Source organism: Zootermopsis nevadensis, unplaced genomic scaffold (assembly GCF_977971745.1).
Source record: "Zootermopsis nevadensis isolate Lab colony 2312 unplaced genomic scaffold, Znev_1.0 Znev_ptg000028l, whole genome shotgun sequence".
NCBI classification, from domain to species: domain Eukaryota; kingdom Metazoa; phylum Arthropoda; class Insecta; order Blattodea; family Termopsidae; genus Zootermopsis; species Zootermopsis nevadensis.
The window spans coordinates 21,426,722-21,452,841 of NW_028259160.1; the positions used below are offsets into that span (position 1 = coordinate 21,426,722).

The 26,120-nt window shown below is 38.9% G+C and overlaps 1 protein-coding gene across 5 annotated transcripts; it reads right to left on the reverse strand.

The window, feature by feature from the left end:
- Positions 1-869: 869 nt before the first annotated feature.
- Positions 870-25,965, reverse strand: LOC110829651 (uncharacterized). 5 transcript variants are annotated; one of them, XM_087357246.1, is made up of 11 exons: positions 25,475-25,964; positions 18,333-18,529; positions 13,481-13,529; positions 12,238-12,302; positions 11,006-11,138; positions 9,475-9,569; positions 7,247-7,388; positions 5,579-5,628; positions 4,625-4,769; positions 2,572-2,670; positions 870-2,327 (listed from the first exon to the last, which is right to left on the reverse strand). In XM_087357246.1, the coding sequence occupies exons 1-10, from the start codon at positions 25,622-25,624 to the stop codon at positions 2,596-2,598; spliced, it is 1,101 nt and encodes a 366-aa protein (XP_087213372.1). In that variant the 5' UTR covers positions 25,625-25,964; the 3' UTR covers positions 870-2,327; positions 2,572-2,595. The 5 variants fall into 5 exon arrangements, 4 of the variants coding, with proteins under 4 accessions (XP_087213372.1, XP_087213371.1, XP_087213374.1 ...); XM_087357245.1 differs by having other exon boundaries at positions 870-2,670; XM_087357248.1 differs by lacking the exon at positions 25,475-25,964 and adding an exon at positions 24,421-24,470 and having other exon boundaries at positions 870-2,670.
- Between the last annotated feature and the right edge of the window lie 155 nt (positions 25,966-26,120).

The following is a 26,120-nucleotide window of genomic DNA, read 5'->3' on the forward strand; positions in this document are numbered from 1 at the left end:
TCTTGGGGAAATTCGACTTTACTGGTAATATATCTATGCATTCACCCTTCTGTCATTGCTTATTAGGCCTCAAATTAAACAAATAAAATATAACTTAAACGCTATAAATCTGAACAAAACAAGTCCATTCCATACCACTCCGGCCGAGTTTGACTGGTACTGATGTTGGCTTTCATAACCTAATTCATTCTAACATAACCTCGAACTACAGAATTCACAATACAATTTCGAAATACACAAGGTTTTATTTGGATCGAGAAAAGTCAGAAGTTTCATTGTGTTCCTAGATCTTAAACACAGTATCTATACCGGGCAAACTAGGAACTTACACAGGCTGTACCACCAAGAATTTTTCAAAATACCACACACAAACTACAGCAAAATACCAGAGGTCACCATTTCAATGTTCTTGGTTGGGACGTATCTCCTGCCATCTATCAAGAAGCGAGAAACACAAAACACAGGCGGTATCGCCACCACGGTGTTGTGTCGGTAAAACAGTTAACTGCTGATAAGTTCACGTAGTCTGCAAATGGCTGCCAACATTGGCAAAAGGATTACAGAATCTCATTTTTTTAATGACAGTAGCTCAGACTATATACAGCGTCCGAAAACTAACCATATTTAATCTACGTATTATATAAAACGATAGGCAGAAAGACCAGTTCAAATCAATATAAAAAATTAATGCATGAAATCAAAAAGTATAAGCAGAACAAGTAAATTACCTCCAGATTGGCTGTGACTAGCTAGACACGCGTTTTTCAAGTCGTGACATCTCTTGGAAGACCCATGGGCAAGCGAGTTACAGAGGACCATATTTATTACGCAGCAGCCCTGAGGATGAGAGAAGAGATTTCTCTCGAAACTTTGGCAGAAGATATGGTTTATTCAACATTCAGCCACCTGACGTGGCTTGTAACCCGAGAGTCTTTAATCAACTTCAGTCGCCGTGAAAGCTTCACTTTATGTTCGTAACTTCCTTACATATTCAATAAATAATTGTCAGTCATTCCCAAAACCACACCTACCCCATTTGTTACAAACTTACAAAATATGAAGTTTCACTATGATAAACCACGTAGATTTATGAATATTTTTAAATTCATTAACATTATTTTCACTATAACAATATGAAGTATTAAAGTTGTATTGACTGTTATAAATTCAAATATTTTTTATCTGAATAAAATAGATGTACACCTTAAAGGAGGTCATCATGACCTACTTAAAACGTGCATCACCATTTTCCTGGAAGGACAACACCTAGCCTCCAAGTAGCTGGATTACAGGAGTACGCCACATTTCTCCAGCCAATATTTGAAATGGATTCCTGCAGAATAAACAAATTACCATTTGCACTGGTGTGCTGGGTACAACATGAAAGTGATTCTTGTTCTATTAACACGTCTCGCAGCTGTGTTAGTGCAGAAGTTGATTTCTTTCTGATGTAGTCCCAACCTTTGGAACATGTGCAGAAGCTGTTTTGCACAGTGATGAAGCACGGAAAATATCTAAATGCAAAATCCATTATATATTTGGGTGGCAAAACTATGTGAGTGTGTGGTCCAACTGATTTCATCAACTTGATCAGGTTCCAGCCAATCAAAAAGAATAGATTTATGCCACCTTGCTTTGAATATGGAGACATTCTTGACCCTCGATAAAGCCCGGTGTTGGCGTCTACTTTAGGGTTAGTTGGGTTCATCCTCATTGCTCCTCATTAGATGTAACAAGTACATGGATTTCCCTTCTTTAATGATACAGAAATTGTATTTATTTATTTATTTCACCTGTGATAACTTCCCTCTTGCAACAAACTGGAGTGGTAAGTGCATGGACTATTCTGGAGGTGATCAACCAAAAACAAGCGATTCTAACCTTACTTTTACACAGAAGTAACATATCCTAAGTGGTGATAAATGCACACGGTTATTCCCCAGAAATCTATTTATGATCATTAGAAAGCCATCACAAAAGCTTCAAAATAAATATTAATTAATATTTATGTAGTATATAAATTACAACCAGAAGCATGTAATTCTGTAGCAGCGCAAATTTTTCATTCTTGTCGTTTACTGCAAGCAATTGATGCGTCTAAGAAAATTTACTGTACGCTAAGATCATTATCTTTATTCTTTAGAATACTTTGTTGATCTCACCTAATGGGGTTGTAAGCATGAATACTTTATGACCCACAGAATTCTAATTATGTCATCAGCTTAATTTGTTATCATCATTTCATGTCGCTGCGGATCTTATCCATTGATTCAGAAACTCCATTTACGTGCTCCACAGTCCCCGCAGCAGTAATGACAAAGTTTATACTGTGATAATGAGAGAACGCATAGCAATTTTAGTAACAAATTAAAATTAATATGATCATAAATAAATATGTCCATTTTATGATTTGTAATTTCAGACTCCGATCACAGAAAAGTTGGAGCTGCAGTCAGTGAATGATTTCGGTTTCTTTGGAACGAAACACAAGCTTAATTCTTTTTATGTTCCGCAATTACAAAGCATATTTTGACAAGCGTACAAAAAGCTGTACTTGCAAAGATTACGCACTTCCACACCAAATAATGAAGCCCGTTATTTGCCTTCTACTGTAAGCGTAGCTTCGGACAGAAAAGTTTCTTGTTGGAGAGGGTCCAAATTGATGAAAACCTGATCAAGAAAACAAAACAATTATTGTTCATGACACTGAATTTACTCCACAGCTCGTGGAAATGTAGAATAACATGAAAAAAGTGAACCATGACAAAATTACATAATCCAAACTGACATGACTGACTCCGAAAGTCCCTTAATGCCAGTATAATTTTTAAATTTTTAATGCAAGCCATATTGAGTTGGCTCGGTGTCAACACAGCAGGCTGTGGATACAGGAGATGACCTCCAAATAACTCCTTGCAGTGAAAGAGAGAATATTACAAAATGTTACACAAGGCCTCAGACTCAAATGGATTCTTTGGAATGAGCTAACAGAAGCATACATTGTAAACTTCTTCTATGTCTCTCCAGTCCGTATTCGGTCCACGGCCTCCTCAGTTCTCCTCTTCCATTAGGTCCTACCATCTGTCCGAGGCTTTGATCGGGGTTTCGAAACATCTTCTTTTTTACGGTGCAAGGTTGTTAGCCTTGCGACCAACCCCCAACCTGGAGGACCAGGGTACCTGTCTTAGTCTGACCTCTCTACCTCGACCAATCTGGCTAGGGAGGCCCTACCAGTAGCTCTTGGGGTCACTGAGGTACTCAAGCCCCACCACCACAACAAGGTGCAGGAATTGTAAAGTAAGAGTGAAAATAAATTTCATCTCTTGGGTTGTTATTGACCACATAAAGGGTCCTCTCTAACCTGTTTCCATCTACTGGGCTGTCAGCAGGAACACGAGATCTGAATTCAGATGATAATGGAGTTATTAAAATGAGAGTGGGATAGAAATTTACTTCATATCAAAGGAATACACAAAACTAAGATTTTTTCATAGTTTACTATAACTGAATCACCAATCTATCTCATGTTAGTATTCATCTCAGAATGTGACCTACAGAAGCAGTCATCTTTATGCATATACACATCATTAATAAAATTTGTCAACTATCCTCTGAATTTTCATATTTATGTGAAGGAAAGGACCAGTGGATGGCTTTGGCTAAATTGGTGATGAACCTTTGGGTTCCGTAAGCCATCTAGTTAGCTGTTGTTGTTTCTTGGCTCTACAACCCAGTGTGGGTTTTTGCCGCCTCCACTCAGAGGTTTCTTGGTCTTTGAAGTATGCATTTATGAGTAGTGAGTGACCAGCCCACTGCCTCTGTAAAATTTCTACTCAATTCTCATTTTTGTCTGCTAGAGCCATCTAGTAGAGAATCAGGAGAGACACGGGTAAGAAATGGCCACTGAATTTTGCTTACGAAACATCTCGATCATGCTCGTAAGGTTCTTTTACACGCCGTAAATCTACAACATCAGGCTGCCGGCTTTACTTCCCCTCCAAAGGAGGTCGTGCTACGGATTTTTACCACCCTTAAAAATCCATCGACCTGGCCGGGTTTGAACCAGTGAATGTTGGGTCTAGTGGTTAGCATGCTCACCACTGGACCCACCGAGGGCGACGGATATATATTAGATATAATTCTGAATACCCTTATTAAAATAATATAGGTTGATTATTTCATATTGATTTTGAGAAAACAAAGTATGCTTTGTCAATATGATATTAGGCTTACCAAGGAAAAAGTATAAAGTTATCAATTTGCTGCCCTCGTGTAGGAAAAACCAAGTTTTTAAAAACTGATTATAAATATAATATAATATAAATTGGAAAATGTTCACTTGTAAGACTGTGAAGGAGATGTAAGGGGAAGCATTCATTCGGATATTACGGATCAGTTGGCGAGAATGAGAGGTGGCTGGAAGTAACTCAGTCACATCCAAAAACAGACTTCGACATTAGGAATACCGAACCTTCAGGTTGTGCTTTCACAATGTTAGTTAGTTTTTTTTTTTTCATATTTAAAAACATCTGTACAGTATAAGTGATTGTATATGAAAAATCCATTTGTTTCTGCTACTACTTCAACAGTGTTCAGTTCACTGTCAAATGATATATTAACTTACTCTTGACTTCTCTGATTTATCGCAATCCAACTCTGCAGCAAGATTTTGGTGTTCCTTAAAATTGACAATTTTTGGGTCGCTCCATCTGTATTCAACTCTCTGCCTGCTCACTCCATCAGTCTCAAACACTGTTCTAAGGTGAGACCTGTAATTATTGTAATAAGGAAACAAAAATGTGACAAACACGTCTGCCTGACCAACCATTCAAGTCTCCAGTATAGTTTTATTACGAACAATTTGTTTATTGAAGGCTGTCTTCTGGGTTGTAACTCCATATAGTCTGAAATGTTGGTAAACTTCTAGCGGACTACACGGTGCTACAACCCAGAAGACAGCCACCTTTGGGCTCGCTGTCGAAAAGTCCTCAAATCCTACATAATTTATTTATTCCTTCTTTCGTAAAATTTCATTATGGAACCTAAAAGTTCACCAATGCCATCACAAAAGCTCACCATTTGGCCCAGTCTGCAGATATTTCACTCTGGTCAAATATGATTCAGTCAATGCAACAAATCCAACAAGAGAGTATAATTACAACAGTAAGAAATAGTTTATTAGACAAAATGTTAATCATCCGGAAATGCGTCCCAGATCTCATACAGTCCTGGTGAAAATTAACCCGAAACCAATGATTAATAACTACTAAGCCATGAGGCCAAAATATTACTATGAGGAAAATACTTACTTTGATACTTTGACGACCCATCTTCAAGTGCCTGAGCACTGCGGGTCCAAACTTTTTCGTAGGCTTTGATCGTTAGACATTCGGTAGGACTCCTTTGGACGGGGGATCGGCCCGTCGCAAGGCCTCTACCTGTACACAGGACAGCACGATACAGAATAACGCGGACAAACATCCATGGCTTGAGTGGGATTCGAACCCACGGTCCCAGCGACCAAGCGGCACAAGGCCCACGATGAGGAAAATAATGGGGACAAATTTCCAACACTTACACATTTATGGGAGGTGTGGATTCTACAGTTCCAGCTGAGATGCCATCATCCTGTAAATAAATTAAACCAGTGACATTTCAAATCACTTAATTTCAGCCGTATCAAAATTAATACTGTGAACATTTCTGAGTCTGTGAAACTCTTCTCATGCCATTGTCAGTTACTGAACATGTAGATTCTCTGAAATTAAACGAAGTACAAAGTATTACTGTTCCCAGTCACCCCAATAGGCATCCTTATCCCAGGCAACTGAAGGTTCAGTACTTCAGGTTGGCAGCACTTTTCATGGGAATTATATTTTTCAACAGCTCACAGATATGGCGAGGGATGTTAACAAACTGAATATTGATGGCATTTCTTTATTTATGGTTTATTTAACAACAGTAGCTCAAGTGATATGATGGTTAATGAATAGTGATGACAAATTGATATGAAAGAGAGTATGTGGCCTAATTTAAGATACTATTCAATCCTGGAAGCAACGAGGAAGACTTCAGTCAGGGTATTAGCATCTGTTTCAAGATTTGAACTGAGACATTACAAACATAAAGCAAAAGGATTGTGTTGTCTTCTGGGTTGTAGCAATGTGTAGTCTGGTAGAGGTTTATCGAAGTTTCAGAGGTCCTTGCTGCCTCCGTCATCAGGCTGATGACTACACGGTGCTACAACCCAGAAGACAGCCACCTTCGGACTCACTACCATGAAAATCTCAAATCCTACTGGAGTCAGATAAGTTTACCACCAAGTAGAATTTATTTGAAGATGGCTGACTTCAGATTCAACGCTGTGAAAACCTCAAATCCTACATAGCACTTCTTCATTCCTCCCTCTGAGAGCCAAAGTCGACTAGCTGGCTGCTGGCCTCACGTTCACATGCCTAAGCAGAGGTGAACGATCATCCAACCAGATATAGGATGACGTGTGGTCAGCATGACGAACCCCCAGCCATTGCTAGTTTTCCTGACCGGATTACGCTACTCATTGTAGCTCCCCAATTTCCTCACGATGCTGGGTTGGCACCGGTCCCATACACTGGTCGAAAATCTCATGAGAAAATTTCTTTCCCCGAGACTCGAACCAGCGCGCATTCCGTATCGCCGGTCCGAAGCATGATGCCTCAGACCGAGTGGCTACGGCGCGGGACGGATGTCACACATGCAATACAAAAATTATAATAAAAAGTCATCTACTATTTACAAAAAAAAAGGTTATTATTTATTAAGTAATGAAGGAAAATCTTTTTAGATTTGATGTCTTGTAAGACCAGTGTGAATGACATCCACTACCCCAAGTAAGTCAGTTGTGAATGTTATTGTTTTCAAATAAAAGAAAGCAGGAACAGGAAGTTTACACGCTGATTTTTACTTCGTAATTATGCACACAGAACTTACTGTATCTTCAAAACCTAAGATTGTTCTTTGTTATTATTGTAGATAGATTCTAATAAGTTTCCTAGGAATTTCCTCTTGAGTCATGTCATAAAGAAGTCACCTTTATGAACACATAAAGAAGATTCTAGATCACGGTACGATACAACAACTCTCATGAAAATAAACTAAACTGTGACGCCTGCATTTCGCTCCATGAAGGATTTCCTGTGTATTTTCACCTTATAACAAGTCTGCCATAAAAAAAATGCCAAATATTTAACGAACAAACAGAACTCACAGTTATAGCTTGCGCTGCACCATCACATTCATCATGAAGCTCTCCTTGCTGCTGATGGTATGCAAGATCTGGTATGTCCAAACCAGATTTGCCCCTCTGTTCATTCAGAGCATCGGTCTCAAACGCTGCTCTCAGCTCAGAACTAAAGGAAGCAAAGTATACACACTGAGATGTTCATTCTTTCTATTAACCTCACCCTGATGATAGAGGCAACAAGGATCTCTGAAACATTGGTAAAATTCTACAAGATTGTACAGCGCTACTACCCAGAAGACAGTCATTAACCAAGTTGCTAATTAGTGAAAATCTTAGAAAATGAGATGATCATATTCTATAATTTTTCCTTTAATTTTCTCAATACTACCTATTGTGACGTGTTGCACACAGGATTATTCATGGGATACTACAATAAGACGCTATAAAAAAACTCCCCTCCATTACAATAAGTAATATGTCAGAAAAGATACTTTCAACATGTATCATCTGTCAGCGAGTGAGAATTTTAAAATCAATATTGCTATTCTGGTGCAAACATTTCACATTATAAAGCATGCTATTTTTATAAATAATATATATCACCTGTTTCATGTTGCTAGTTGTCTTACATGTGTCTGTATACTTACAGTTTAGTCCTTTATGACAATTTTATTGGCATAAAAAATCGAAAGACAGTTAATCTCATACAGTTTTGTAACGTGAATTTTATATTTGGTAGTAGTAATTAACTATTATTTTCAAATTAATGTAATATCACTGTCATACTAAAGTCATAAACACACATAACCACAAATGTTTCAATTTCGACTTTGACCTTCAACCATGTGCTGAAAAACATATGGGTCTGAATATAAAGTTTCCATCATTGTCTGATTTTAACAAAAATTGAAATGTGTTGACAGATTTTACTAAAACTCCCCTGTATTCAATTTAATGGAAATCTGTTGACCAATTCTACAGGTGTTCCATAACCTAAAAATTGTGTATGCTCTTTTCTTCCACAATAAAATACCCAACAATGGACACACGTTATCAAGACTGGAAATAAATTGAGAGTTTATGTCAAACCTGCTCCAATTCTTGTCCTGTGATCATGAGTGCTCCTAGGTTTAAGAATGTAGTGGAAATAATGAAATATTAGTTAAGACATAATTCCCACAGTTACCAATCATTTGGTAAAATAATCAGGACTGATCAGTATGGCAGGCTCGTAGGAATACAATTATTTATAATAGATAACTAATTAACAACTCCATGGAACTCAATCCTTTTTGAGAATCTTACAGTTGTTCAGTTAGTCAAGAAATTTTACCAAAATGGTACCTGAAGGTCCATTACAATGTTCACAAAAGCCTTGACATTAGTCCCTATCCAGAGCCACATGAGTCAAATCCACACCCCCAAATCCAGTGTTCCTAAGATCCATTTAAATATGTTATTTTTACCTATGACAAATTCTTCTCAGGGGTCTCTTACTTTCAAATTTTCCAACAAAAATTTTGTATGTATTTCTCATAGTTGGTGAAAAATACATATTATGTAGCTTCATGATTTCGTCCTAGTCTGATGACAAGACAAGCTTCCTTATCAGCATATAACAGTGTTTGTCCTTTTCTTTGTTATGTTTATGTCTAGAAATATCTGATGTACTGTCCAATTCTGTTCCAATTTTTTCTTCAGTATCTGACGAGTACAGAATATCTGATCAATATTTTATTGATTACATCAAAATAAACACTGATGGTCCCCAATAATTTCATTTACATATGGAGTTAATCTCAACAGGATAAAGTTAAAAAGAATTTATTATTGCCTTGAATGGGATTCGAACCCACGGTCCCAGTGTCAAAGTGCACGAGGCCCAGGGCCTCAGACCACACAGCCACTGTGACTTGCACCTTCATCTTGCAACTTGCATATTCAAAATATAAGAATCTGCAAAGATTTCACCATTCTTAACTTTTACTAAGTTAGTTCTGGAACGGTAACTTTGTAAATTCAGGTACATCTCAGAACAGTTCTCTTTTGTTTCAAGGTTAATAAGTCCATCTTAGAGATAGTCCCTTTTCCATTAGAGATAACAGCACAAAAAATACTTTAAAACACGAATAAATGTAAATCAGCAATTTGTTAATTTCCAAGAAAACTTTATTTGGTGTTATTAAATGTATATCCTAACTCGTTAAAGGATCTACTAATCTTCAGATAAATTACACAATAAATATACTTACAGTCTGTGGTAACTTTGTTGGTTCACAGCTTCATTTAGTTCGTCGGTGTTGGTATCCCTGCTGCTGTTGATACTATTTGTGTAACTGCTTTCATTCTGTACGCAAAAGAACAATGTTGATAAAGAATCTGTATACACTGAGGAAAACAGAAAGAAACACTTTTTTGTTAGCAACTGGAGACTTGGGGGAAAAAAAATGCACATCTCCTATGCAGATATACAGAGTCCATCCCAGTCTGCGAAGTTGTATCAGTGTCGAAGGCGGTCACTTTGAATACATAAGAGTAAAAGCATATTTCCCCACTTAATGGTACCTGCACCTTGTCGTGGTGGTGGGGCTTGAGTACCTCAGTGACCCCAAGAGCTACTGGTAGGGCCTCCCTAGCCAGATTGGTCGAGGTAGAGAGGTCAGACTAAGACAGGTACCCTGGTCCTCCAGGTTGGGGGTTGGTCACAAGGGTAACAACCTTGCACTGTAAAAAGGAAGATGTTTCGAAACCTCGATCAAAGCTTTCAACAGATGGACCTAACAGAGGACCGAATGGAAGAGGAGGATTGAGGAGGCCGTGGACAAAAGAAGAAGAAGAAGAAGGAGAGGAGGAGGAGGAGGAGGAGGAGAATGAGGAGGAGAATAATGAGGAGGAGAAGAAGGAGGAGGAGAAGGAGGAGGAGAAGGAGGAGGAGGGGAATGAGGAGGAGGAGGAGGAGGAGAATAATGAGGAGGAGGAGAAGGAGGAGGAGGAGGAGGAGGAGGAGGAGAATAATGTGGAGGAGGAGAAGAAGAAGGAGGAGGAGGAGGAGGAGAAGGAGGAGGAGAATGAGGAGGAGGAGAAGGTGGAGGAGGAGGAGGAGAAGAAGAAGAAGGAGGAGGAGGAGGAGAAGGAGGAGGAGAATGAGGAGGAGAATAATGAGGAGGAGAAGAAGGAGGAGGAGAAGGAGGAGGAGAAGGAGGAGGAGGGGAATGAGGAGGAGGAGGAGGAGGAGAATAATGAGGAGGAGGAGAAGGAGGAGGAGGAGGAGGAGGAGGAGGAGAATAATGTGGAGGAGGAGAAGAAGAAGGAGGAGGAGGAGGAGGAGAAGGAGGAGGAGAATGAGGAGGAGGAGAAGGTGGAGGAGGAGGAGGAGAAGAAGAAGAAGGAGGAGGAGGAGGAGAAGGAGGAGGAGAATGAGGAGGAGAATAATGAGGAGGAGAAGAAGGAGGAGGAGAAGGAGGAGGAGAAGGAGGAGGAGGGGAATGAGGAGGAGGAGGAGGAGGAGAATAATGAGGAGGAGGAGAAGGAGGAGGAGGAGAAGGAGGAGGAGGAGAAGGAGGAGGAGGAGAAGAAGAAGGAGGAGGAGAAGAAGGAGGAGGAGGAGAGGAAGAAGAGGAGCATATTTATGTGTATAGTTGTAAAGAGAGGGGCAGACATGAAAAGTAAACAAATTAAATGCAGAATCACAAGAAAGAAACATATTCACATGTTTTCATTCCAAGTATGTCCCGAGTTTCGCACTGTTGTGTACATTCAGCCATTAATATATAAATAACTTACATCTGAAATAAGCTGCTTTCTGCGGTGACACTGGGAAGCCATGTGTTTATGTTGCTCTACGTCTGCTATATCCGAGTTCTCCCAAGTAGATTCAGCCTTCTGTTTGTTCTCGAAAATCAAAATCAGCTCTGACCTGCACAGAGTACGATGGTTAGAATCAGAAAGATGGGTGTACATGAAAGTATTGGAACTTAATAAGAACATTTCTATTTGTAATTCGTGTCACAGTAAATTTATAGACCCAGTATCAAAAATATTGTTCCATATTTCAGAGCACAAATCCCTTCAACTCAATTTTATTGACAATTTTACTCTCTCATTGCATTTAAAACACTTAAAACATCTGCAAGACCTATTCGTTATTTGGAAACTCTTTTTGAATTCAGTTCAAGTTACATGACGTCTTAAATACATTAGTTACTGCATTTAACTTCAGCACGTAACAAACAAGCATTCATGTCCTTACTTAAAAACTACAAATAAAACTAATCGTGAATACTTAATAATAGTGGCCTTCCATCCACAATGGATGTAATAATTACCATGAGTTGTGTTCCCCTTGTTTATGCATTAATTTATTTTTATTTATAAAATCATCACTGGCTGTAGAAATCTTCTTAATAAATGTAGTACAAAACATATATTTTAAGTCTGCCATAAATATGCCACTAATTTTCACTATTTTAGACAGTATATTCTCTTAATTCTCATTAATTTTAAAACACATCTCAGTAGTCTTCAATAATTTCATAATTTCACGTAAAAATATACAGCGCATTTGAAATACGAAGTAAAAAGTGTTGGTATTTGCAACAGAAGTTTTGATTTCTCGATTTTAAATCTTCATATATGCAATGAAAAACTCCTAGCAGAAGAAATGTAATATAAATTCTTAAATTTATAGATTGATTTTTTTTGATAACGTAAAATAATGTCACAAATTTATTTTAATAGGTAAAAATAAAAATTATTATTTATCTGGAAAAAAATTGCTTAATTAAATTAATGTCTGAACGAGTAACAAAATTATTTATAAGTTGTCATCATTATTAATTATCGTGACCATCTTAAACTGTGGTATATGAAATAGCTCTGGATTTATTACAGCCCATAATGTAACCTGTCCATAAATAAAAGATATTACTTTTTGGAAGTTACGTCTTTGTAGCTTATAACTAATGGATAAGTCCGATACCCCCTTATAACACCATAAGAACATAATGAACACTTACACCCTACGGTACGCAGTATTTGCAACATCAACTGTACTCTCGCTGGTGTAGTTTTTGCCATCATCCTGCACATAAGAGACGTGGACGTTCACTAAACTCAACACTGAAAACTGTACAGCTTAAAAACAAAGTATTTTGCAAATTAACATTTTTATTGAAGACACAAAATACGTACAAGGATCATTACGTGTCTGTTTCCATAAATGTAAGGTTAGGAAACTCCACACTCTATCTTAGATGGTAAGTAACGGAAAAGTATTAACACACTAAAATCTTTTATTTCGTATGTCATAAAATGGTCAAGGCATTTTTTTTCCTTGCGAGTTTAATCATATATGAGCAGAAGTCCCTTACAGTTACAGGCAAAGACAATTTTAAAATAAAATAAGGTCCTATGTATGTACCTTTCCATATCAAATCAACACAGACGAAAGATTTCAACGTGACCCCTCAAAACTGAATAATTTTTTGTGAGATTTTCGTACCGACAGAGATAAGTATTCCTGTCAAATTTTGTGAGCAGACATCTGAATTTGTCAAAAAAAAATCATTTCTTGAGCACAACCTGTTTTACAAAAAGTGACATAACATCAGTTTTAATTGAGATACAGAGCTCATTTACGCTAATTTGAAAGATAATTAGATGTCCCTTTCATTTACCTATTGCACCAATATATTCATCATAGCTCTATTTCAAGGTCTTCAGATCTGACCTTTGATTTTGTATTTGTCAAAATGCGATATCTTAATTTCTTTCTTTCTTGGTATCATTTTTGCCTGATGTATGCCTCCCAGATTGGCCTAATTTTCCTTCACCTGTAGCCCTATATTTTGAAAACAGACCCTCAACTAACACGACTCTAAATCGGCCCATCCACGTACGAGTCTGACTTTCGAGTCTGGCTCGGCGAGCTTGAGTCGTGAGCCGGGCTCGGATATAGCAGACTCGGCTCGTGACACCCCACCCACAAACAAGTTTGGCTCGATGGAACCCGAGCCGAGCCGCTTAAAGGACAAGTGTTCCATAGATTTATCACAATTTCTTCTATACACTATGAGAGCATTCAAAATCTTTTGAACACTTAAATCTAAATCTAAATGTTACATATGTCTCAAAGTCCATATCGTAAATAATTTTAAGCGTAATCCACCATCTTCAGGACCGTTTAGAATGGAACGTCACAATTATGTTTCCAACATAGTACGTGAGTTTATTTTATTTCGTAAAAGCGACGATACTCACAACATAATTTAGGGAAATTAGACTTTCAGCTGTCATTGATGATCTCAACCTAAAAGAAAAAGAACGCCCATGTCATTCAGTTTTCAAAAAAAAATCTCAGACATAGTATACGTATAGGATCACACAGTCTTTCCAAATCATGCTTCGCTTTAAATGGAATTTATTTATTAAAATACTTGAGATATATATTATTTGAAGTTACTGAACACAGCTCTCTACCCTAGCAAAGGTGAGATTATTAATGCCAGTAACAGCTGTTGAAATTTCCTTCTTCAGGTTTGTAGGAATTCTATCCATTAACACCATCCCTTAACATCTGTCTGAAGAGAATTTTCATGGCAGTGAGTCCAAAGATGGCCGTCTTCTGAGTACCTTATAGTCTGGTCAAAGTTTCAGAGGTCCTAGTGGTTGGTAAACTTCTACCAGACTACACAGCGCAACAACCCAGAAGACAGAAATCTTCATACTCATCGCCCTGATGATGGAGGCAGTATGACCTCTGAAACGTTGGTTAACATCGACCAGACTACACAGCGCAACAACCCAGAAGACAGAAATCTTCATTCTCATCGCCCTGATGATGGAGGCAGTATGACCTCTGAAACGTTGGTTAACATCGACCAGACTACACGGCGCAACAACCCAGAAGACAGAAATCTTCATACTCATCGCCCTGATGACGGAGGCAGTATGACCTCTGAAACGTTGGTTAACATCGGCCAGACTACACAGGGCAACAACCCAGAAGACGGAAATCTTCATACTCTGATGACGGAGGCAGTATGACCTCTGAAACGTTGGTTAACATCGACCAGACTACACAGCGCAACAACCCAGAAGACAGAAATCTTCATACTCTGATGACGGAGGCAGTATGACCTCTGAAACGTTGGTTAACATCGACCAGACTACACGGCGCAACAACCCAGAAGACAGAAATCTTCATACTCATCGCCCTGATGACGGAGGCAGTATGACCTCTGAAACGTTGGTTAACATCGACCAGACTACACAGCGCAACAACCCAGAAGACAGAAATCTTCATACTCTGATGACGGAGGCAGTATGACCGCTGAAACGTTGGTTAACATCGACCAGACTACACAGCGCAACAACCCAGAAGACAGAAATCTTCATACTCTGATGACGGAGGCAGTATGACCTCTGAAACGTTGGTTAACATCGACCAGACTACACAGCGCAACAACCCAGAAGACAGAAATCTTCATACTCTGATGACGGAGGCAGTATGACCGCTGAAACGTTGGTTAACATCGACCAGACTACACAGCGCAACAACCCAGAAGACAGAAATCTTCATACTCTGATGACGGAGGCAGTATGACCTCTGAAACGTTGGTTAACATCGACCAGACTACACAGCGCAACAACCCAGAAGACAGAAATCTTCATACTCTGATGACGGAGGCAGTATGACCGCTGAAACGTTGGTTAACATCGACCAGACTACACAGCGCAACAACCCAGAAGACAGAAATCTTCATACTCATCGCCCTGATGATGGAGGCAGTATGACCTCCGAAACGTTGGTTAACATCGACCAGACTACACAGCGCAACAACCCAGAAGACAGAAATCTTCATACTCATCGCCCTGATGATGGAGGCAGTATGACCTCCGAAACGTTGGTTAACATCGACCAGACTACACAGCGCAACAACCCAGAAGACAGAAATCTTCATACTCTGATGACGGAGGCAGTATGACCGCTGAAACGTTGGTTAACATCGACCAGACTACACAGCGCAACAACCCAGAAGACAGAAATCTTCATACTCTGATGACGGAGGCAGTATGACCTCTGAAACGTTGGTTAACATCGACCAGACTACACAGCGCAACAACCCAGAAGACAGAAATCTTCATACTCTGATGACGGAGGCAGTATGACCTCTGAAACGTTGGTTAACATCGACCAGACTACACAGCGCAACAACCCAGAAGACAGAAATCTTCATACTCTGATGACGGAGGCAGTATGACCGCTGAAACGTTGGTTAACATCGACCAGACTACACAGCGCAACAACCCAGAAGACAGAAATCTTCATACTCATCGCCCTGATGATGGAGGCAGTATGACCTCCGAAACGTTGGTTAACATCGACCAGACTACACAGCGCAACAACCCAGAAGACAGAAATCTTCATACTCATCGCCCTGATGATGGAGGCAGTATGACCTCCGAAACGTTGGTTAACATCGACCAGACTACACAGCGCAACAACCCAGAAGACAGAAATCTTCATACTCTGATGACGGAGGCAGTATGACCGCTGAAACGTTGGTTAACATCGACCAGACTACACAGCGCAACAACCCAGAAGACAGAAATCTTCATACTCTGATGACGGAGGCAGTATGACCTCTGAAACGTTGGTTAACATCGACCAGACTACACAGCGCAACAACCCAGAAGACAGACGTCATCCATTAGAAGAAATAACATCAGTTGAGATCTGAAAACATTCAGCACTCCTTTTGGTGTAGTTGAATCCAATTCTGTTAGAAATATTTTCTTGAAAATGACACCCACACCTAACAGGAATGTATAAAAAAATATATTTTGGGGAATAGAGATAATGATCAGCTTTCGTATTACATTTGACGAAAGCTAATCTAGAAAAACCACGAGCTCAAACAGTGAAATTCTGCAGACTTTTTTGTAACTGTGTTTCTATTGTAACATACGGATTGTCTGTCGCCCAAACATTCATATTCTACACCTAAGTACTTTGTGCTTTCATCAATTTAATTTTCTTTTACGCTGGATTTGAAATTTTTCACAGTGGCTAGTCTGAAGATTGCCGTCTTCTGGGTTGAAACGTTGGTGGAAATCTACCAGACTACACAGCGCAACAACCCAGAAGACAGAAACCTTCATACTAATCGCCCTGATGATGGAGGCAGTATGACCTCTGAAACGTTGGTTAACATCGACCAGACTACACAGCGCAACAACCCAGAAGACAGAAATCTTTATAGTCTGATGACGGAGGCAGTATGACCTCTGAAACGTTGGTAAACATCTACCAGACTACACAGCGCAACAACCCAGAAGACAGAAACCTTCATACTCATCGCCCTGATGACGGAGGCAGTATGACCTCTGAAACGTTGGTTAACATCGACCAGACTACACAGCGCAACAACCCAGAAGACAGAAATCTTTATAGTCTGATGACGGAGGCAGTATGACCTCTGAAACGTTGGTAAACATCTACCAGACTACACAGCGCAACAACCCAGAAGACAGAAATCTTCAGACTCATCGCCCTGATGACGGAGGCAGTATGACCTCTGAAACGTTGGTAAACATCGACCAGACTACACAGCACAACAACCCAGAAGACAGAAATCTTCATACTCTGATGACGGAGGCAGTATGACCTCTGAAACGTTGGTTAACATCGACCAGACTACACAGCGCAACAACCCAGAAGACAGAAATCTTCATACGCTGATGACGGAGGCAGTATGACCTCTGAAACGTTGGTTAACATCGACCAGACTACACAGCGCAACAACCCAGAAGACAGAAATCTTTATACTCTGATGACGGAGGCAGTATGACCTCCGAAACGTTGGTTAACATCGACCAGACTACACAGCGCAACAACCCAGAAGACAGAAACCTTCATACTCATCGCCCTGATGACGGAGGCAGTATGACCTCTGAAACGTTGGTTAACATCGACCAGACTACACAGCGCAACAACCCAGAAGACAGAAATCTTTATAGTCTGATGACGGAGGCAGTATGACCTCTGAAACGTTGGTAAACATCGACCAGACTACACAGCACAACAACCCAGAAGACAGAAATCTTCATACTCTGATGACGGAGGCAGTATGACCTCTGAAACGTTGGTTAACATCGACCAGACTACACAGCGCAACAACCCAGAAGACAGAAATCTTCATACGCTGATGACGGAGGCAGTATGACCTCTGAAACGTTGGTAAACATCGACCAGACTACACAGCGCAACAACCCAGAAGACAGAAATCTTCATACTCTGATGACGGAGGCAGTATGACCTCCGAAACGTTGGTTAACATCGACCAGACTACACAGCGCAACAACCCAGAAGACAGAAATCTTCAAACTAATGCATCGCCCTGATGATGGAGGCAGTATGACCTCCGAAACGTTGGTTAACATCGACCAGACTACACAGCGCAACAACCCAGAAGACAGAAATCTTCATACTCTGATGACGGAGGCAGTATGACCTCCGAAACGTTGGTTAACATCGACCAGACTACACAGCGCAACAACCCAGAAGACAGAAATCTTCATACTCTGATGACGGAGGCAGTATGACCTCTGAAATGTTGGTTAACATCGACCAGACTACACAGCGCAACAACCCAGAAGACAGAAATCTTCATACTCTGATGACGGAGGCAGTATGACCTCTGAAACGTTGGTAAACATCGACCAGACTACACAGCGCAACAACCCAGAAGACAGAAATCTTCAAACTAATGCATCGCCCTGATGATGGAGGCAGTATGACCTCCGAAACGTTGGTTAACATCGACCAGACTACACAGCGCAACAACCCAGAAGACAGAAATCTTCAAACTAATGCATCGCCCTGATGATGGAGGCAGTATGACCTCCGAAACGTTGGTTAACATCGACCAGACTACACAGCGCAACAACCCAGAAGACAGAAATCTTCTCATTTTTTTTTTTTAAATTTCATTTTCAGTTGTGTTTCCTATGTGCTGTTTTATGCTACCAGCCATAATTACGTCTGCAGTGACATTCAAAATGTTATCTATATTGGCAAATCAGCGTTACTGAAATTCACTTCACTTACTCTTGTCTAAACTGGATGTTTTCTTCTAAGAGGTTTTGGAGTTCATTCTGTTGTTCATGAATCTGTTTCTCAAGACGTTTGATTCCATCCGTCAGACCTCGTATTTGCGTCTGTGATTGCAATCTCATTTGCATAATCTCTTCCCATAGGCTTCGAAATTTGTACTCTACAGTGTCCTCAGCTTCATTTGATATGCCCTGTGAAACATTATTAAAGATAAAACTCTGTACAGGTGTCTGGAAAAGTTCCCTGATCAGATAGTATTTACTGCACAAGGAATAAATTTATACAGAATTAATTTATATAATTAATTATTCTAATTTATGTGCGGTATATTTAATGATGATGTAAATAATTTATATTATGCACAATTTCCATCACTTACAGTGAATATTTCACGTATACATTCAGAAGAGTACTTATAAGTCAAATATATATAACAGCTTAATCATTTTGCGTGATCTATAAGAAGTTGAAGCTGGTAGAAATAATCAGAAAAGAAGGTTTATTTTATAATGTTTTACCATTTATATTGAAGCAATAACTTATTATAATAATTATCCAAAATAGTCTTAGTCAAATTAACTGTTTCACAGTGTTTATCAAAACAATTCCTTATTCTCAAAATGGAGATCGTATTCCCTTAAGTAAATTCTTACTCTCAGTTAGCTATAAAAACTTTGAAGATTTTGTTTCATAGACAGATTTTGTGCCCCCACACATAATTATGCAAAAGAGGCATATCCAGCGATCTCTGTGACCTTTGACCCTTCCAGCCAATCCAATGACCTTTAAATTGATGGTTCCTAAACTCTCAGGATTTAAAAAACCCCTTTACCCTGCCACCAGTGAATTATAGATTTTAAGATAAAAATTTCTCCTTGTAACATTTTTGAACATAACGTATAATTAATTAAATACACAGAAAAATAATATATGTCTCCCTACAGCTGTTTTTGGTTTTCAAGCTATATAGCTATATGTGCAATATGTGAACAGAAGACCAATGAGGCATACAAAACCATTAACAGAGCATTTGGAAAATGAGGCAGAATTATTTTTCTTCTCCTTGTTTCAAGTGAAAGTGTAGAACCATTCCACTGCTAGGCCACGAGAGTTCACAGACCTCTACCTCGGTGCCAGCCGAACTTATGCATATGTTAACCTAATTTAGGGCCTCGTGATACGACGAGCTTAAAAAATGTATTATAAATCTTGGTTCTTGTGGGTTATCGGGACACATCGCTTTAAAAATAGGTTAAGTTAGGTTAGCTTAGGTTAGGTTATGTTAGCGTAGGTTAGGTTAGGTTATGTTAGCTTAGGTTAGGTTATGTTAGCGTAGGTTAGGTTAGGTTATGTTAGCTTAGGTTAGGTTATGTTAGCGTAGGTTAGGTTAGGTTATGTTAGCTTAGGTTAGGTTATGTTAGCGTAGGTTAGGTTAGGTTATGTTAGCGTAGGTTAGGTTAGGTTATGTTAGCTTAGGTTATGTTAGCGTAGATTAGGTTAGGTTATGTTAGCTTAGGTTAGGTTATGTTAGCGTAGGTTAGGTTAGGTTATGTTAGCTTAGGTTAGGTTATGTTAGCTTAGGTTAGGTTAGGTTATGTTAGCGTAGGTTAGGTTAGGTTATGTTAGCTTAGGTTATGTTAGCGTAGATTAGGTTAGGTTATGTTAGCTTAGGTCAGGTTATGTTAGCGTAGGTTAGGTTAGGTTATGTTAGCGTAGGTTAGGTTATGTTAGCTTAGGTTAGGTTATGTTAGCTTAGGTTAGGTTATGTTAGCTTAGGTTAGGTTATGTTAGCTTAGGTCAGGTTATGTTAGCGTAGGTTAGGTTAGGTTATGTTAGCGTAGATTAGGTTAGCTTAGGTTAGGTTATGTTAGCTTAGGTTAGGTTATGTTAGCGTAGGTTAGGTTAATGTGTGTGGATAAATGACATATACTTGAAAGTTATTATATTTTATTTCAATAAATGACAACTAAACTAACATAACCTAACCTATTTTTAAAGCGATGTGTCTCGATAACCCACACGTAACTAAATCTTAATGTATAGTTTGACAGTATAATTCTTTCATTCACATCATTTTCATGTTTATTTTTCATTGGACCCTTCAGTCACAATAATAAATGTATATTTTGACTTCCAAATTTTTGGGCCTCCTAAACTAAATGTATCTCAGGTCCTCAGAAGGTAATAGTGAACACAGAGAACTCACCGTATTTATGTGCAATGATCCACGACTCATTTTAATCCCTGAAATAAATAGTTAGACACACAACACAATAAATTTAAAGAATAATTCGCAGAGTAATTATCTCACAGAAGGATGGAGTCTCTCTTCAACGGTTCTGTAACTTTGACATCAAAGTTTTACTTAATCGTTCTCTGGTGAAATCTGTAGCAGACAAACAAATGATAAAGCGTAAGATGAAACATCTTGAGGTTTAAACTGAAATCCGTACACTGACACAGATAAAAGTAGACTTTCATTCTCAATGTCTGCTAAGAATCACGTAGCCACTCCTACAAATATGGCGCAATTAGACATAGATAAGTGATAACAGAACAAGGCTCTTCAATTACACGTTTTGGCAGCCACAGGAAATGACAATGAATAATGTAGCATTTCTTACGCAAATACATATTCTTTTCCTTCATACTGATATATAGGTTAGGTTCTTTAATAATGCTGTTTCAACTGATTGAGACTGGAAGAAATCTGCTGTGTTCTGTATTAAGCCATTTTCGGTATTTCATTTTAATTGCATATCTTGAGAACTGGTTACACGGTGGTCTAGCAGTTAGAACGCTGGCCTTGTAATCCTGGGGTCTCGGGTTCGATTCCCGGCGGTGCCCGAATTTATAACTTGTGTTGGGCAAGGCCGTGGTCTAGGCAACACGGAGTTTTCCTCCGTGGCATCCCAACAATTACTCCATTCACACACAGAAGAAGGCAATGGCAAACCACTTCTGGATCATCTGCCAAGAACGTATATGAACAGGTCCCAGTCCGAGAAGAGAAAAGGATGGAAGGATCCTGTTCATATGGACCTGTCGGCAGACAGAACACTACAAATAAATAAAAAAATCTTGAGAACAGTTTCCCACAGACATTTATTTAGAAATTAAAGTAGCTTTTTCAAAACTACTTTATAAACGTGTGGTAACTCTTCTTTCAGACCAGCCCAGAAGTCAATCAGATGAATATTTGCGTCTGTCTCCGTTAAAATGTCAATTAATTCCTTTACCTTACTTTGTTAACAAAATCCTCGCTCTGTGACACAAAGGAATGCAGTTTCATAACCAATGAACATCTTCTACCACAGGTAGAATATACTCTTTCACTATAACTCATCTGTGCAAATATCAAAACACGATATTTAGCTGTTATTCTCCTGTGATATGAAAAGGAAAAGTTTTGCATATAAGAATTTCCTCTTTGACTTAATTTTTACACAGGTCTACGTATTTCACAAATGCATGCAAACCAGAAAATAGCACAGCAAATGAATGCATTCAAATTAATTAAACAATATCTGATATTATAACTCATATCATCAATTGTTTTAGAAACTACAGAAATTGAATGTTAATCTGTTTTGATAACCTATCAGTGATTATCACCAAACACACAAAACTATTTCTCGAATGCAAGTACGTTGAGACTTTGAGCAATATGATATCTCAATTTGTATGATACTACTTCTCGAAATTTCCATTTTTACCATTAGTCTATTGAATGATGTCAGATTGGTTTCAGAATATTTCAGTTCTTCACATTTATATTTGAAACAGACAACGTGTTTTGTCTTCGTAATCAGCACGATTTATAGCCAAATGCTGTTGTAATTTTTCTGAAACCACGTAACTTCTTCCTAAAGTTTCGTAACATAATATACAACGAGTATCAGTTGTAATGAAACCACCAATACACGTAAATTTGAAGTCTCAAATTGGAGGTTATGTAAGCGTACATCTAGTATCATAATTCAAGTCATTCAAGATCTACTTTCATTCGTCCATATGTGGCTTTTATCTGTTAATTAATTACAGTTACTTGTGTGAGATACATATTAATTAAAGGTACCTAATTTGAAAAAAATAAAAATTACCATTATAAATTACATTTCTGACACGTGAAACTAGATTCTGTGACAAAATAAATGTAAAGATTGTATTTTTATTACGTGATAGATTTGGTTACGCGTGGAATTATATTATCTGGCCTACATTGGGAACAAAAGACTCGTGACTTTTGACGACTCAAAAAGAATTTTAGTTATATGGATTAAAGGTACTTTTAGAACTAACTGCATACCATTTTGAATCAGGGGTAATGAGTGACCATGAGAAATCATGTTACGTCCCACTAAACATACATCTGTAAAATTATAACGGTAGTTGTGAAATTAAATCTGAACAATTTGAATGAATTGCCTAAATAGAAAATTTAAAACTTTTAACATACACAAAAGACAAATTATGTTACAAAAACAACATCGATATTTATTGTTACACGCTTACATGGGATTTTCCATTGAAAAGTAACAGACAAAACAAATGTAATGAAACAAATGTTACGACACGATTTTAACAAATTAATTTGTATTTACGGCTGAAAGAGCCATTTCTGTGTTACAGAGTCTTGAAGTACTTCAAAGCGTTGATTGGGTGTTGTTCATGATTTCCAAGGGATTCGAGTTTAATTACTTCTCTGGGTGGGTCTGACGTAGATGAGAGGCGTGAATCTGGCTTCTGGGTTGTGATTTTTGTTCGATGTGCCGTGGGATGATGTTTCCAAGGGATATCAGTGATGCAATTAGGATTTAAGGACCTGTGAAACATTGGTAAACTTCTACCAGACCAGAAGACATCCATCTTAGTTTATCAGTTTATTTATTTATTTATATTTATTTAGTGTTCTGTCTGACGACAGGTCCATATGAACGGGATCCTTCCATCCTTTTCTCGGACTGGGACCTGTTCATATACGTTCTTGGCACATGATCCAGAAGTGGTTTGCCATTGCCTTCTTCTGTGTGTGAATGGAGTAATTGTTGGGATGCCACGGAGGAAAACTCCGTGTTGCCTAGACCACGGCCTTGCCCAACACAAGTTATAAATTCGGGCACCGCCGGGAATCGAACCCGAGACCCCAGGATTACAAGGCCAGCGTTCAAACCGCTAGATTTTAAAATTGCTATCCGGGTATTTCCGATATGAAGCAAAGCGGTCACTTGGCGAATTCTTTTTTTTCATTTTCATGATTCATTGCGCCTCAGAAGTACCTGATAAGTAACAAGCTCAGAAGACTTTGACGGTCTTACGTAAAGCGGTCGTTAAAATTCTCCTATCTAAATTAAATATCAAATAGTTGTACAATGTTTCGTAATCACCCACCTTGGCTGGTATCAGACATGACGTGCCTTAACCGGTGATATACCAGCTAAATATACTGTCCTTTACTACAAAAGGATGATTATTTTACACACATATAGATAGCGTTTAACCTTGAGAATAACATGACTCAGTACCGATGCAATTCTACACGAAAATGTCAACAGAACTTTGAACTACCATAAATCAGTCGGTAATGCAGCCTTCTAAAATCGGTCTCAGTAACAGGTTCTGTTACGCGGACCCCCTGTCAATATATGGGCGTATGCAACCCAGACAAAAGTTTATATACACAGCGTCCCATCATGTAACAATCAAACTTTAATATCGCATTTCATAGATAATTTGAAACAAAAGATTAATATAACAGGTGAAGCGACTGTTCATTGTTAAACTAAAATAATGTGTAACCTCGTTCACAAATATCTACCACCGAACGCCAAATTCACAACATTGTTATCAAAATATCAATAATTCTATCAGTTAACCCATTAAATACGTATTTCTGATAATATTATTTATTTCCAGTACTCAGTTATATGGGGACCTGTATCACATTTGACATTGACAAATATGAAAACGTATTATTACGTGATACTACAGTCTAACGGGAATCCTAAATAATCATTGTGTCCGTTGAAGACATTAATAAAACACCAATCTACTTACGTATTCTTATTTATACATCACTCACAGTTATATCCCCACCTCATTCGACGAACCTTTGAAGTTGAACCGTGATCTGCTCCAGTATCTCCTAACCTCACTTAAATATGTGAATATAAAATCAGAATACTTAATCAGAACATCAATCCAAAAATAACAATATCAAAATAAAAATACGATACGACCAGGAAATGTACAAAATGTGAACTAAGTAAAACTGCCGAATGCAGTCTATACAGAAAAGGGGCTCAGAAGAGTTGACCCTAAAATACTGGCCCAAATGGGCAACCTTAACTGCCCGCGGATAACCCACAACAACAACGTCCCCACACACGCAAATACAAACACAGAATTTAAAGCGGAAATGACGTGAAATCTTACCTTGTGGTGAGCAGAGCCACACGCGCGGACGATCGTAACTACATAATGGAACAAGCCTAAGGGGTGGGGGGGGGGGAAGGTGGGAGGGGAAATGCCTACAGATGGCGTTGAAAACAAACTTTGATAACAAGTTGTTTCAATCTTGATGAAAACCAACCTGTCTCGGCGAAAAAGCGTCCTTTTCCACCAGACATTTGTGCAGATTGGTGGAATCTGAGACGTCATATTATCAGAGACATTCGTCCCAATGTGCAGTACACCGAAGACAATATGGCCGGCCAGAACAACGTAAAGATTTAGGACTGCGATAGCAAAAGTTCACTGAAATAACAAGTTTAATTAATATCTGGCTTTGAAATATGAATTAACAACGTTCACAGTTTGCGAAACAGGCTTCTTCAATGTTAAAATCGAATACACGTTCTTAATCGGAATCTGTTTGCACTTTTTAGTGTGGGGAGCATTCCATTAGAACGCATTCCGTGTTTCATTTCTTTCTAAAATCACTGATAGTGTATTCATCTCTGATTACATAGGAAAAATGTCGACTGACAATCCTAAAACTGGTGTAGCAGACAGTGTGAGGGGGACAGTTACACTGTCAGTGACTGTACCGGCTGTACAGTGAGGGTGAGAGACAGAACTAATCTCCCTTGCAAATTAAGCACAGCAGTTAATCACTGCGAGGGGAAGACACCTACCTCATAGTTGTAGTGGGATCCTTTAACTTTGCGCCTTACGAACACATTGCACACGTCAGTCTTCTTCCACACTGGGGTAGAACGTTCGGATTCTCCATCACGAATATAATTTTTCCGCGAGTGTTTAGGAAACAAAATTATTTTTCCCATCAGATTACGTAAAAGAGCAACATCAGAAACAAAAGAATTTAAAACGCTCTGTAAAAGTGAAGGAATTCGAACTGGGGGCTAGCCTTAGCTTGATTCGTGGAAGCAACGCTAGCACCATCTGTTTGCGATGAGAGTAACTAAGAGGTTTCGAAACTTCGTGACCGTCTCACGTCTTTTCAGGATGGGATAATTTTTCGAGAAACAGCTAGAAATATCCAGAACCTTCGTGCGTTGATCTGTTGAGTAACTAGCAGTGCAGAATGAGCAATACAGAGTGAGCGATAATGGTCTTCAAGCGTAGTGTGTAGGTCCCGCCACGTCAAGGAGCGCGAGTGAACTGGTACGACCATAGGAGCGCGGAGGTGAAGGGCAAGGTGACAGCACTGCGCGCGCATCTACACACTTTTTCTATCCTTAAAAAAAAACTTGCCTTGGAAATGGCTGTTGCTGCTGGGTGTAGCCTGAAAGTTTACCGACGTCTCCAAGATCAAGGCGA

Coding starts and splice junctions, on each gene's coding strand:
- LOC110829651 (XM_087357246.1), bottom strand. CDS start 25,624: ATGGGAAAAATAATTTTGTTTCCTAAACACTCGCGGAAAAATTATATT. Junction 18,530..25,474: donor GATCCCACTACAACTATGAG/GTAGGTGTCTTC, acceptor AATGTTTCACAG/GGCATATCAAATGAAGCTGA. Junction 5,629..7,246: donor GTGCAGCGCAAGCTATAACT/GTGAGTTCTGTT, acceptor ATTTATTTACAG/GATGATGGCATCTCAGCTGG.